The sequence below is a fragment of the Nerophis ophidion genome, linkage group LG01 (assembly GCF_033978795.1).
Source record: "Nerophis ophidion isolate RoL-2023_Sa linkage group LG01, RoL_Noph_v1.0, whole genome shotgun sequence".
Taxonomy (NCBI): Eukaryota; Metazoa; Chordata; class Actinopteri; order Syngnathiformes; family Syngnathidae; genus Nerophis; species Nerophis ophidion.
Window position 1 is genome coordinate 6,268,886 of NC_084611.1, and position 12,628 is coordinate 6,281,513.

The 12,628-nt window shown below is 44.2% G+C and overlaps 1 protein-coding gene across 3 annotated transcripts in view; it reads right to left on the bottom strand.

Moving 5' to 3' along the window:
• LOC133549561 (zinc finger protein 260-like) overlaps nt 1-7,473 on the bottom strand; it is a 30,600-nt gene extending 23,127 nt beyond the window's left edge. For all 3 annotated transcript variants that reach the window (XM_061895104.1, XM_061895097.1, XM_061895088.1), the window contains exons 1-2: nt 7,183-7,473; nt 778-1,089 (exon numbers count right to left, since the gene is read on the bottom strand). In XM_061895104.1, the coding sequence (XP_061751088.1) occupies nt 778-1,089; nt 7,183-7,276 (406 nt within the window). In that variant the 5' untranslated portion in view covers nt 7,277-7,473. The remainder of the gene's footprint in view (nt 1-777; nt 1,090-7,182) is intronic.
• Nucleotides 7,474-12,628: the final 5,155 nt, after the last annotated feature.

Consider the following 12,628-nt stretch of genomic DNA (forward strand, 5'->3'; position numbering starts at 1 on the left):
GCTAAAGCAGACATGGCACAGAGATGTATGGATAACCTGTAGATGCATTTGCAACTATATTACGTTTCCTTCCACCCACATTTAATGCGAAAAAAACACTTACCAATCGAGGGATTTCAGTTGCTCCAGTGTCAAAAGATGCGAAAGTCCTGATCGTTTGGTCCGCACATTTTACCGGCGATGCTAACGCAGCTATTCGGCCATGCTATGGCTATGAATAGCGTCAATAGCTATTCGCTCAATAGCTTCAGTTTCTTCTACAATATTTTCATACTCCAACCATCTGTTTCAATACATGCGTAATCTGTTGAATCGCTTAAGTCGCTGAAATCCGAGTTTGAATCCGAGCTAATGTCGCTATATCTTGCTGTGCTTTTCGCTATTGTTTGTTTACATTGGCAGCACTGTGTGACGTCACAGGGAAATGGATAGTGGTCTCGAAGATAGTGAAAATAAGGCACTTTAAAGCTTTATTTAGGGATATTCGGAGACCGGTAAAATTTTGAAAAAAATTTCCAAAAATACAACATGCCACTGGGAACTGATTTGTATTGTTTTTAACCCATTTGAAATTGTGATAATGTTCCCCTTTAACTTGTTTGACTCGGGGGGCCGCATTAGCCAAAAAAATGTGGCCACTCATCAATGAAATATTTCTTCTCCTGTGTGTGTTTTGATGGCTCTTTTTAGTAAAGCTTTTAGCACTAACTGAGCAGCTCAAATGTGTCAACTTCTTTTTGGAACAATGTTTGTTGTCAGTGTGTGTCTTCACATCACCTTCAGAGTTGGTTTTGATGCTCAAAGGTTCTTCAACCTCGTCTTCAGCCTCACTATCTGATAGTGGAGCTAAGAGGTTGTCTACTTGTGGTTTCTCTTCATCATCTTCAGTCTTCACAAAGACAACAGTCAGTGGGAACCTGGTGAGACCAGCTTCCTGTGGTCCTAGAAGACACTCTCCCTCCTGAGTGATGCAGAGTTCCTCCTCTTCCTTTTTAATGCAGGGTGGTTGTGGAATCTCCTGCTTCAAAGTGAAACTCTCTACTAACTGAGGGGGAAGTTCTTCTGGACGACCAATCAGCTGCTGGACGTCTGAGGAACACACACACACACACACACACACACACTTCTTAATATACCGCCCTCGATATGTATGAATAACCCAAGCAATTGTCCTTGATCAAATATTCTGAAACCGTCATTCTTGTCCACAGGTTTATTGACCATAAAAAAAAGGTAAAACAAAGTTGCTTTGACGAACATAAGATTTAAGCAAATGATGATCACAATTGAAAATGTCCCCAAACTGACTTATGTAGACTGGACTTAAAAAGGGAACTGTGTCGGAACGTGGATTACTTTGCAGCTTCCTGCAAAGATTTGTTTTCCCGGGATGCAAACAAACTTGACTGGACGTGGCGTGCAGGTAAAAACATGATTTAATCGTAACTCAAAAGCTACAAAAGGGGTACAAACAAAAGGCGCTCAGAGTGGAGGCCCAACTCTTGGCGCAGGAAACCAAAACATAAAAACATAGCCTGATCTATGAGAGTTTGCACTGGGTCCCTGTTCATTTTAGAATTGATTTTAAAACCTAATCCTGCGTGCGCTCTGAGGTCCGAGAGCCAGCTCTAGCTCGTGGTGCCCAAGACCAGACTTAAAACTAGGGGAGGCGGGGCCTTCTCTGTGGTCGGCCCTGAGCTCTGGAATACTCTGCCACTCCATATTCAAACTGCTCCCACAGTGGAGTGTTTTAAAGGGGAACATTATCACCAGACCTATGTTAGCGTCAATATATACCTTGATGGTGCAGAAAAAAGACCATGTATTTTTTTAACCGATTGCCGAACTCTAAAAGGGTGAATTTGGCCATTAAAACGCCTTTCAATTGTTCGCTATCGGAGCGATGACTTTCACCCGTGACGTCACAACAGGAAGCAATCCTCCATTTTCTCAAACACATTACACACACTAAGTGAAATCAGCTCTGTTATTTTCAGTTTTTTCGACTGTTTTCCGTACCTTGGAGACATCATGCCTCGTCGGTGTGTTGTCGAGGGTGTAACAACACGAACAGCGACGGATTCAATTTGACTTACGTGCTAATCGATGCTAACATGCTATTTAGGCTAGCTGTATGTACATATTGCATCGTTATGCCTCATTTGTAGCTATATTTGCATCCAGCCTTTCCCTCCACCCACATTTAATGCCAAACAAACACATACCAATCCAAGGAATCAAGTTGCACCAGTGTCAAAAGATGCGAAAGTCCCTTGTTTGTTCTGCACATTTTACCAACGATAGCGATGCTACGACAGAGATGTGTGGATATCCTGCGACACTCAAAGCAGATGCATTTCCAACGATAAAGTCAACAAAATCAGAGGTGAGTTTTGTTGATATTATTGACATATGTGCTAATCAGACGTATTTGGTCACGGCATGACTGCCAGTTAATCGATGCTAACATGCTATTTAGGCTAGCTGTATGTACATTTGTAGGTATATTTGCATCCAGCCTTTCCCTCCACCCACCAAACAAACACATACCAATCGACGGATTTAAGTTGCTCCAGTGGTCAAAAGATGCAATCGTTGGTTAGAAGGCGATCGCCAAATAGCTTGAATAGCTATTCGGTCAATAGCTTCAGTTTCTTCTTCAATTTCGTTTTCGCTATCTGCCTCCACACTCCAACCATCTGTTTCAATACATGCGTAATCTGTTGAATCGCTTAAGCCGCTAAAATCCGAGTCTGAATCCGAGGTAATGTTGCTATATCTTGCTGTGCTATCCGCCATGTTTGTTTGTATTGGCGTCACTATGTGAAGTCACAGGAAAATGGACAGGTGGATTTACAGATGGCGAAAATCAGGCACTTTAAAGCCTTTTTTCGGGATATTCCAGGATGGGTAAAGTTTTGAAAAAAACTTTGAAAAATAAAATAAGCCACTGGGAACTGATTTTTATCGGTTTTAACCCTTCTGAAATTGTGATAACGTTCCCCTTTAAGTCTCGTCTTAAAGGCCCACTGAAAGCCACTATTACCGACAACGCAGTATGATAGTTTATACATCAATGATGAAATATTAACATTGCAACACATGCCAATACGGCCTTTTTAGTTTACTAAATTGCAATTTTAAATTTCGGGCGAAGTATCCAGTTAAAAATGTCAGTATCAATGGTTTCGCGCAGGACGTTGTTAAAGTTGTTAGTAAGGTTATCAACAGAGCCCACATACTTTGGGAATGGTGCCATTACCGAGGGCAGTAGGTCAGCAAGAGTCGTCGTTGTGGCCGTATTAATATTGCAGCTGCTATAGCAGTTATTATTATTATTATTAGCTTGCTGAACATGAGTCTGAACTTCGAATTTTATAAGGTAATAATCGGACATTACTTTAGTATACGGGAGTATCATAACTTTGGAAACGGTGATACCCCTGACAAGCACTAGGTCTATCGTATTACCGCTGCGATGCGTCGGTTCATTTATTATTTGTGTAAGGCCACAGCTCTCAATTATAGTCTGGAGCGCCACGCACGGTGGGTCCGATGGGGTATTCATATGGATATTAAAGTCCCCCATTATAATTATATTATTGGCGTGCGTCACTAGCTCAGCAACAAACTCTGAGAATTCACTGATAAAGTCCGAATAGGGCCCTGGTGGGGCGGTAGATAACAGCCAGGCATAGAGGCAGCGGTGTGACAGACCTCATAGAAAGCACCTCAAACAATTTATATTTATTATTTAAGTTAGGACTAAGGTTAAAGTATTCGTTGTATATTAGTGCGACCCCCCCACCCCTTTTAAGGGGACGGGCAATATGCGCATTCGTATAGTTAGGAGGAGATGCCTCATTTAGCGCAAAAAAGTCGTCTGGTTTAAGCCAGGTTTCGCTGAGACCGATGACGTTAAGATTGTTGTCTCTAATGACCTCATTAACTAATAATGTTTTGGGAGACAATGATCTTATGTTTAGAAAGCCCATATTATAGGTAGTGGGCTGTTTTAAGGAGTTTTTGATAAAATTATCCATAGTAGCAATATTATTAATGTTGCATTTATTATGCGCAGTGCAGTTAAAATAATTACGACCATATATCTGAAAAAAGGTTGAGAACCACTGTTGTAGAGGACGTTAAAGGCAGTGCAGTCACGGCAGCCTTTAATAATGTCGGCCGGGTGAAAATTGGGACAAATTCGGGAAAATGTTTGCACCGGTAGATTGTTGGTAGGTGCACTGAAATTCAGGAGACTCCCGGAATTGTTCCTACCCTAGCAATGATAGGGTAGGAAAACCATTCATAGAAGGTGAATTCATTAAAAAGTGCATGTTAGATTTTTAAAGAAATCTTTTCTAGCGGCCCAGTCTCACCCAGTTTGTGCATCCAGTGGCCCCCAGGTAAATTGAGTTTGAGACCCCTGTGTTAGAGCCACTATGGACTGGACTCACACTATTATGTTAAATCCACTATGGACTGGACTCTGACTATTATGTTAGATCCACTACGGACTGGACTCTCGCACATACATTAAATTGTCTTATCAAAGTGCGGCCCGCAAAATAACACGTTTGGGACCCCTGATCTAACATAATATTTTGAGAGGACAGTCCATAGTGGATCTAACATAATAGTGAGAGTCCAGTCCATAGTGGATCTAACATAATATTGTGAGAGGACAGTCCATAGTGGATCTAACATAATATTGTGAGAGGACAGTCCATAGTGGATCTAACATAATATTGTGAGAGGACAGTCCATAGTGGATCTAACATAATATTGTGAGAGGACAGTCCATAGTGGATCTAACATAATAGTGAGAGTCCAGTCCATAGTGGATCTAACATAATATTGTGTGAGGCCAGTCCATAGTGGATCGAGTTAACAGTGTGAAAGTCCAGTCCATAGTGGATCCAACATAATGGTGAGAGTCCAGTCCATAGTGGATCTAACATAATATTGTGAGAGGACAGTCCATAGTGGATCTAACATAATATTGTGAGAGGACAGTCCATAGTGGATCTAACATAATAGTGAGAGTCCAGTCCATAGTGGATCTAACATAATATTGTGTGAGGCCAGTCCATAGTGGATCGAGTTAACAGTGTGAAAGTCCAGTCCATAGTGGATCTAACATAATGGTGAGAGTCCAGTCCATAGTGGATCTAACATAATATTGTGAGAGGCCAGTCCATAGTGGATCGAGTTAACAGTGTGAAAGTCCAGTCCATAGTGGATCTAACATAATAGTGAGAGTCCAGTCCATAGTGGATCTAACATAATATTGTGAGAGGACAGTCCATAGTGGATCTAACATAATATTGTGAGAGGACAGTCCATAGTGGATCTAACATAATATTGTGAGAGGACAGTCCATAGTGGATCTAACATAATAGTGAGAGTCCAGTCCATAGTGGATCTAACATAATATTGTGTGAGGCCAGTCCATAGTGGATCGAGTTAACAGTGTGAAAGTCCAGTCCATAGTGGATCCAACATAATGGTGAGAGTCCAGTCCATAGTGGATCTAACATAATATTGTGAGAGGACAGTCCATAGTGGATCTAACATAATATTGTGAGAGGACAGTCCATAGTGGATCTAACATAATATTGTGAGAGGACAGTCCATAGTGGATCTAACATAATAGTGAGAGTCCAGTCCATAGTGGATCTAACATAATATTGTGTGAGGCCAGTCCATAGTGGATCGAGTTAACAGTGTGAAAGTCCAGTCCATAGTGGATCTAACATAATGGTGAGAGTCCAGTCCATAGTGGATCTAACATAATATTGTGAGAGGACAGTCCATAGTGGATCTAACATAATATTGTGAGAGGACAGTCCATAGTGGATCTAACATAATATTGTGAGAGGACAGTCCATAGTGGATCTAACATAATAGTGAGAGTCCAGTCCATAGTGGATCTAACATAATATTGTGTGAGGCCAGTCCATAGTGGATCGAGTTAACAGTGTGAAAGTCCAGTCCATAGTGGATCTAACATAATGGTGAGAGTCCAGTCCATAGTGGATCTAACATAATATTGTGAGAGACCAGTCCATAGTGGATCGAGTTAACAGTGTAAAAGTCCAGTCCATAGTGGATCTAACATAATATTGTGAGAGGCCAGTCCATAGTGGGTCGAGTTAACAGTGTGAGAGTCCAGTCCATAGTGGATCTGACATAATATTGTGAAAGTCCAGTCCATAGTGGATCTAACATAACAGTGTGAGAGTCCAGTCCATAGTGGATCTAGCATAATATTGTGAGAGTCCAGTCTATAGTGGATCTCAAATAATAGTGTGAGAATCCAGCCCATAGTGGATCTAACGTAATAGTGAGAGTCCAGTCCATAGTGGGGCCAGCAGGAGACCATCCCAGGCGAAGACAGGTCAGCAGCGCAGAGACGTCCCCAACCTATGCTCAGGTGAGCGGTCCACCCCGGGTCTCGACTCTGGACAGCCAGCGCTTCATCCATGGCCACTGGACCAACAGCATGCTTCATAATAAAAGAGTCCGGGTACTAGACTGGCCTGTCTGTAGTCCAGACCTGTCTCCTATTGAACATGTGTGGCGCATTATGAAGCCTAAAATACCACAAAAGAGACCTCGGACTGTTGAACAACTTTAACTGTACATCAAGCAAGAATAGGAAAGAATTCCACCAGAAAAGCTTCAAAAATGTGTCTCCTCAGTTCCCAAACGTTTACTGAGTGTTGTTAAAAGGAAAGGCCATGTAACACACTGGTAAAAAAATGTCCCCGTGATAACTTTTTCTCAATGTGCTGCAGCCATTGAATTCTAACTTCATGATTATTTGCAGAAAAATTAAATTTCTCAGTTCGAACGTCAAATATCTTGTCTTTGCAGTCCATTCAATTGAATACAAGTTGAAAAGGATTTGCAAATCATTGAATTCTGTTTTCATTTACGATGTACACAACAACTTCACTGGTCGTGGGTTTTGTACAACATTAAGAGTAAACAATAGAAACAAATTAAATGAAAAAGGCAGCAAAACAATAATAATATCAATAAATAAACATCAAAACATTTCCGCCATTTTGGATCGAGGTTCTTTGTTTACATTGTTCAACAAAGTCGGATAATTTCTGTTTTTAGGGCTTGGAAGACAAACAGCTTTCAAATGAGGGAACGCAACACACTCACCTTCATCTCCGCTTTTCAGTTTGTTCTCCGTTGATTCTCTTTCACTTTCTCTTTGACATGACGTCGCCAACTTAGCGTAGCAGTAGTCGTCCATCTTCTATCACGTCTTCAATCTTCACTTCAGGTAACACGCCGTCGCTCCACACTCAAAGTCCGTTTAATGGGCTTAAGAAAATGTGAAAAGTTGAAGTATTTGATGCTATTTTTGAATCTATAAGATCCTAAATGTGAAACTTCCCCGGAAAGCCACGCCGCTTAGTCCGCCATCTTGGACTTTCCCGCGTTCGATGGTCTTGCGCATGCGCCAGAAGTTTGCAACTTCCGATCAACAACTGCGCTTTAAAAAATAAAATACCTTATAAATAACTAGCGACCCTTTTCATCTTTTCTTACATTTCTGACTCATAATTGAAGTGCTCCTTATCGCAAACAAATTTTTGAGACAGAAATTAAACAAAAGTCGACAATATTGTTCTTGTCTTTTAGTGCAGGGGTTCTCAACCTTTTTTTCAGTGATGTACCCCCTCTGAACATGTTTTTAATTCAAGTACCCCCTAATCACAGCAAATAATTTTCTGTTGAAAAAAAAGAGATAAAGAAGGAGAATACAGCCTTATGTCATCAGGTTCTGATTTATTAAATTGTATAACAGTGCAAAATATTGCTCATTTGTAGTGGTCTTTCTTGAACTATTTGGAATTTTTTTTATAAAAATAACTAATATCTTGCTGCGATGAGGTGGCGACTTGTCCAGGGTCTATCAATCAATGTTTATTTATATAGCCCCAAATCACAAATGTCTCAAAGGACTGCACAAACCATTACGACTACAACATCCTCGGAAAAACCCACAAAAGGGCAAGGAAAACTCACACCCAGTGGGCAGGGAGAATTCACATCCAGTGGGACGCCAGTGACAATGCTGACTATGAGAAACCTTGGAGAGGACCTCAGATGTGGGCAACCCCCCCCCCCCCCCCTCTAGGGGACCGAAAGCAATGGATGTCGAGCGGGTCTAACATGATATTGTGAAAGTTCAATCCATAGTGGCTCCAACACAGCCGCGAGAGTTCAGTTCAAGGCGGATCCAAGACAGCAGCGAGAGTCCCGTCCACAGGAAACCATCCCAAGCGGAGGCGGATCAGCAGCGTAGAGATGTCCCCAACCGATACACAGGCGAGCGGTCCATCCTGGGTCTCGACTCTGGACAGCCAGTACTTCATCCATGGTCATCGGACCGGACCCCCTCCACAAGGGAGGGGGGGGGGGGGGGGCATAGGAGAAAAAAGAAAAGAAGCGGCAGAACAACTGGTCTAAAAAGGAGGTCTATTTAAAGGCGAGAGTATACAGATGAGTTTTAAGGTGAGACTTAAATGCTTCTACAAGATACCCCACCTTCCGCCCGATTGTAGCAGGGATAGGCGCCAGCGCCCCCCGCGACCCGAAAAGGGAATAAGCGGTAGAAAATGGATGGATGGATAACTAATATCTTGTTGAAAAATAACCAAGTGATTCAATTATAAATAAATATTTCTACACATAGAAGTAATCATCAACTTAAAGTGTCCTCTTTGGGGATTGTAATAGAGATCCATCTGGATTCATCAACTTCATTCTAAACATTTCACAAAAATAAAATCTTTAACATCAATATTTATGGAACATGTCCACAAAATGTCTGGCTGTCAACACTGAATATTGCATTGAATGTAAGTTTATGAACTTACATTCATATTTTGTTAAAAATATTATTCAATAAATATATTTATAAAGGATTTTTGAATTGTTGCTATTTTTAGAATATTTTTAAAAAAATCTCACGTACCCCTTGGCCTACCTTCAAGTACCCCCACTGGAGAACCACTGTTTAGGGGGTTCAAGCAAACGGCAAGTTGTTTGACAAAGTAAGTCTTGCGAAAGTGTGAAACTAATAAAATAAGCAACCAGAACTTACAATGAGTCTGACATCCAAAAAAGAAAACACATAGATTTGACAAACATATCAGAAGTAATCATACCTCGTTGTCCTCATAAACTCCAAGGGAATACAGTTTATTTTCAATCCGAGACATCAAACACTTGTCGTCTCATGTTGCTTCCTTAATTCCCTCACATATTAATTATTAATCCCCCCTACAACGTAACCAAACTGGAAACAAAACATATATTCTCAACTCAATCGACATGGGTTTGTAACAAAAATAAAGTTAACATAAATTTGCATGAATTAACCCAAGGAAATACCTTTTTAATCACATTGTGTGAACTTATTATTTATGCATGGTATGTATTTATTCCCACCAAGTATGACATCATATATCAAATATACATGTTGCTTCTGTCAGCAGCTACACTGACATTGATGTGTCTCTGAGAACTGAACATATTTTTATAACTTAAAACAAAATGAGTTTATACAGTAACCTGCTCACATGAGTCAGTGTTAATTGTTCATATGTCTCTGATTTGCACATCAATCAGTCTGAGGAGTAACACCTGGCAGTTTGTTATGCAAACAGTTACCCAGCATCACTTATGCATCAACGTCAGTTTTGATACATCTCAACTTTGCAGTGAAAAAGTGTGTAGTGCAGGTTTTTGGGCGTACACAAACTTGACACATGAGGCCCCAGGTCCCTGGACTGAAGAAGGAGTAACCAAGCACTTGAAGCATCATCTATCTTACTGTTCAGGAAGGTTTCAGATACAGAGAAGACATGGGGTCATGAATAGATAAGATTATGCTTCAAATAATCCAAGTTTGTATGAATACCTCAGATATTTGTGAAAGAAGCAGTGAGGAGGTCCTGGGTAGGGTGGATGTCGCCACATATGAGCAACATACCACAAACTAAACAACTAATTGAACAATTTGTGTGTTCTCATGTGTTTTAGTGCGTCTGCATTATGTGCGAACCTTTTACAGCACACTGAACAACTAAATGGTTTTTCTCCCGTGTGTGTTCTCATGTGTCGAGTCAATTTGCTCCTAACAGAAAAGCTTTTGCCACAAAGTGAACAATTATTAGGTTTTTCACCTGTGTGTGTTCTCATGTGTTCAATCAAAGTGCTCTTAACAGAAAACCTTTTGCCGCACACTGAACAGCGAAATGCTCCTCTCTGAGCTGCAACCTTATCGTGGTAGAGGAGTTTGCGTGTCCCAATGATCCTAGGAGCTATGTTGTCCGGGGGCATAAAGCCCCCTGGTAGGGTCTCCCAAGGCAAACAGGTTCTAGGTGAGGGATCAGACAAAGAGCAGCTCGAAGACCTTTATGAAGAAGAAACATCATGGACCCAGATTTCCCTCGCCCGGACGCGGGTCACCGGGGTCCCCCTCTGGAGCCAGGCCCGGAGGTGGGGCACGATGGCGAGCGCCTGGTGGCCGGGCCTGTTCCCATGGGCCCGAAGAGGCAACGTGGGTCACCCCTCCAATGGGCTCACCACCCATAGCAGGGGCCATAGAGGTCGGGTGCATTGTGAGCTGGGCGACAGCCGAAGGCAGGGCACTTGGCGGTCCGATCCTCGGCTACAGAAGCTAGCTCTTGGGACGTGGAACGTCACGTCACTGGGGGGGAAAGAGCCTGAGCTAGTGCGCGAAGTCGAGAAATTCCGGCTGGATATAGTCGGACTCACTTCGACGCACAGCAAGGGCTCTGGAACCACTTCTCTCGAGAGGGATTGGACCCTCTTCCACTCTGGCGTTGCCGGCAGTGAGAGGCGACGGGCTGGGGTGGCAATTCTTGTTTTCCCCCCGGCTCAAAGCCTGTACGTTGGAGTTCAACCCGGTGGACGAAAGGGTAGCCTCCCTCCGCCTTCGGGTGGGGGGACGGGTCCTGACTGTTGTTTGTGCTTACGCACCAAACAGCAGTTCAGAGTACCCACCCTTTTTGGGAACGCTCGAGGGAGTACTGGAAAGTGCTCCCCCGGGTGATTCCCTTGTCCTACTGGGAGACTTCAACGCTCACGTTGGCAACGACAGTGAAACCTGGAGAGGCGTGATTGGGAAGAATGGCCGCCCGGATCTGAACCCAGGCCCGGATGTGGGGCACGATGGCGAGCGCCTGGTGGCCGGGCCTGTTCCCATGGGGCCCGGCCGGGCACAGCCCGAAGAGGCAACGTGGGTCACCCCTCCAATGGGCTCACCACCCATAGCAGGGGCCATAGAGGTCGGGTGCATTGTGAGCTGGGCGGCAGCCGAAGGCAGGGGCACTTGGCGGTCCGATCCTCGGCTACAGAAGCTAGCTCTTGGGACGTGGAACGTCACGTCACTGGGGGGGGAAGAGCCTGAGCTAGTGCGCGAAGTCGAGAAATTCCGGCTGGATATAGTCGGACTCACTTCGACGCACAGCAAGGGCTCTGGAACCACTTCTCTCGAGAGGGACTGGACCCTCTTCCACTCTGGCGTTGCCGGCAGTGAGAGGCGACGGGCTGGGGTGGCAATTCTTGTTTCCCCCCGGCTCAAAGCCTGTACGTTGGAGTTCAACCCGGTGGACGAAAGGGTAGCTTCCCTCCGCCTTCGGGTGGGGGGACGGGTCCTGACTGTTGTTTGTGCTTACGCACCAAACGGCAGTTCAGAGTCCCCACCCTTTTTGGGAACGCTCGAGGGAGTACTGGAAAGTGCTCCCCCGGGTGATTCCCTTGTCCTACTGGGAGACTTCAACGCTCACGTTGGCAACGACAGTGAAACCTGGAGAGGCGTGATTGGGAAGAATGGCCGCCCGGATCGGAACCCGAGTGGTGTTTTGTTATTGGACTTTTGTGCTCGTCACGGATTGTCCATAACAAACACCATGTTCAAGCATAAGGGTGTCCATATGTGCACTTGGCACCAGGACACCCTAGGCCGCAGTTCCATGATCGACTTTGTAGTTGTGTCATCGGATTTGCGGCCTTATGTTTTGGACACTCGGGTGAAGAGAGGGGCGGAGCTTTCTACCGATCACCACCTGGTGGTGAGTTGGCTGCGATGGTGGGGGAGGATGCCGGACAGACCTGGCAGGCCCAAACGCATTGTGAGGGTCTGCTGGGAACGTCTGGCAGAGTCTCCTGTAAAGAGAAAGTTTCAATTCCCACCTCCGGAAGAACTTTGAACATGTCACGAGGGAGGTGCTGGACATTGAGTCCGAGTGGACCATGTTCCGCACCTCTATTGTCGAGGCGGCAGATCGGAGCTGTGGCCGCAAGGTAGTTGGTGCCTGTCGGGGCGGCAATCCTAAAACCCCTTGGTGGACACCAGCGGTGAGGGATGCCGTCAAGCTGAAGAAGGAGTCCTATCGAGTCCTTTTGGCTCATAGGACTCCGGAGGCAGTGGACGGGTACCGACAGGCCAAGCGGTGTGCAGCTTCAGTGGTCGCGGAGGCAAAAACACGGTAGGTGGTTCAAAAGATTTGTGGTGTTGCCATTGTATTTTACATACACGACCATGACCTGTTTATTACATCAGTAT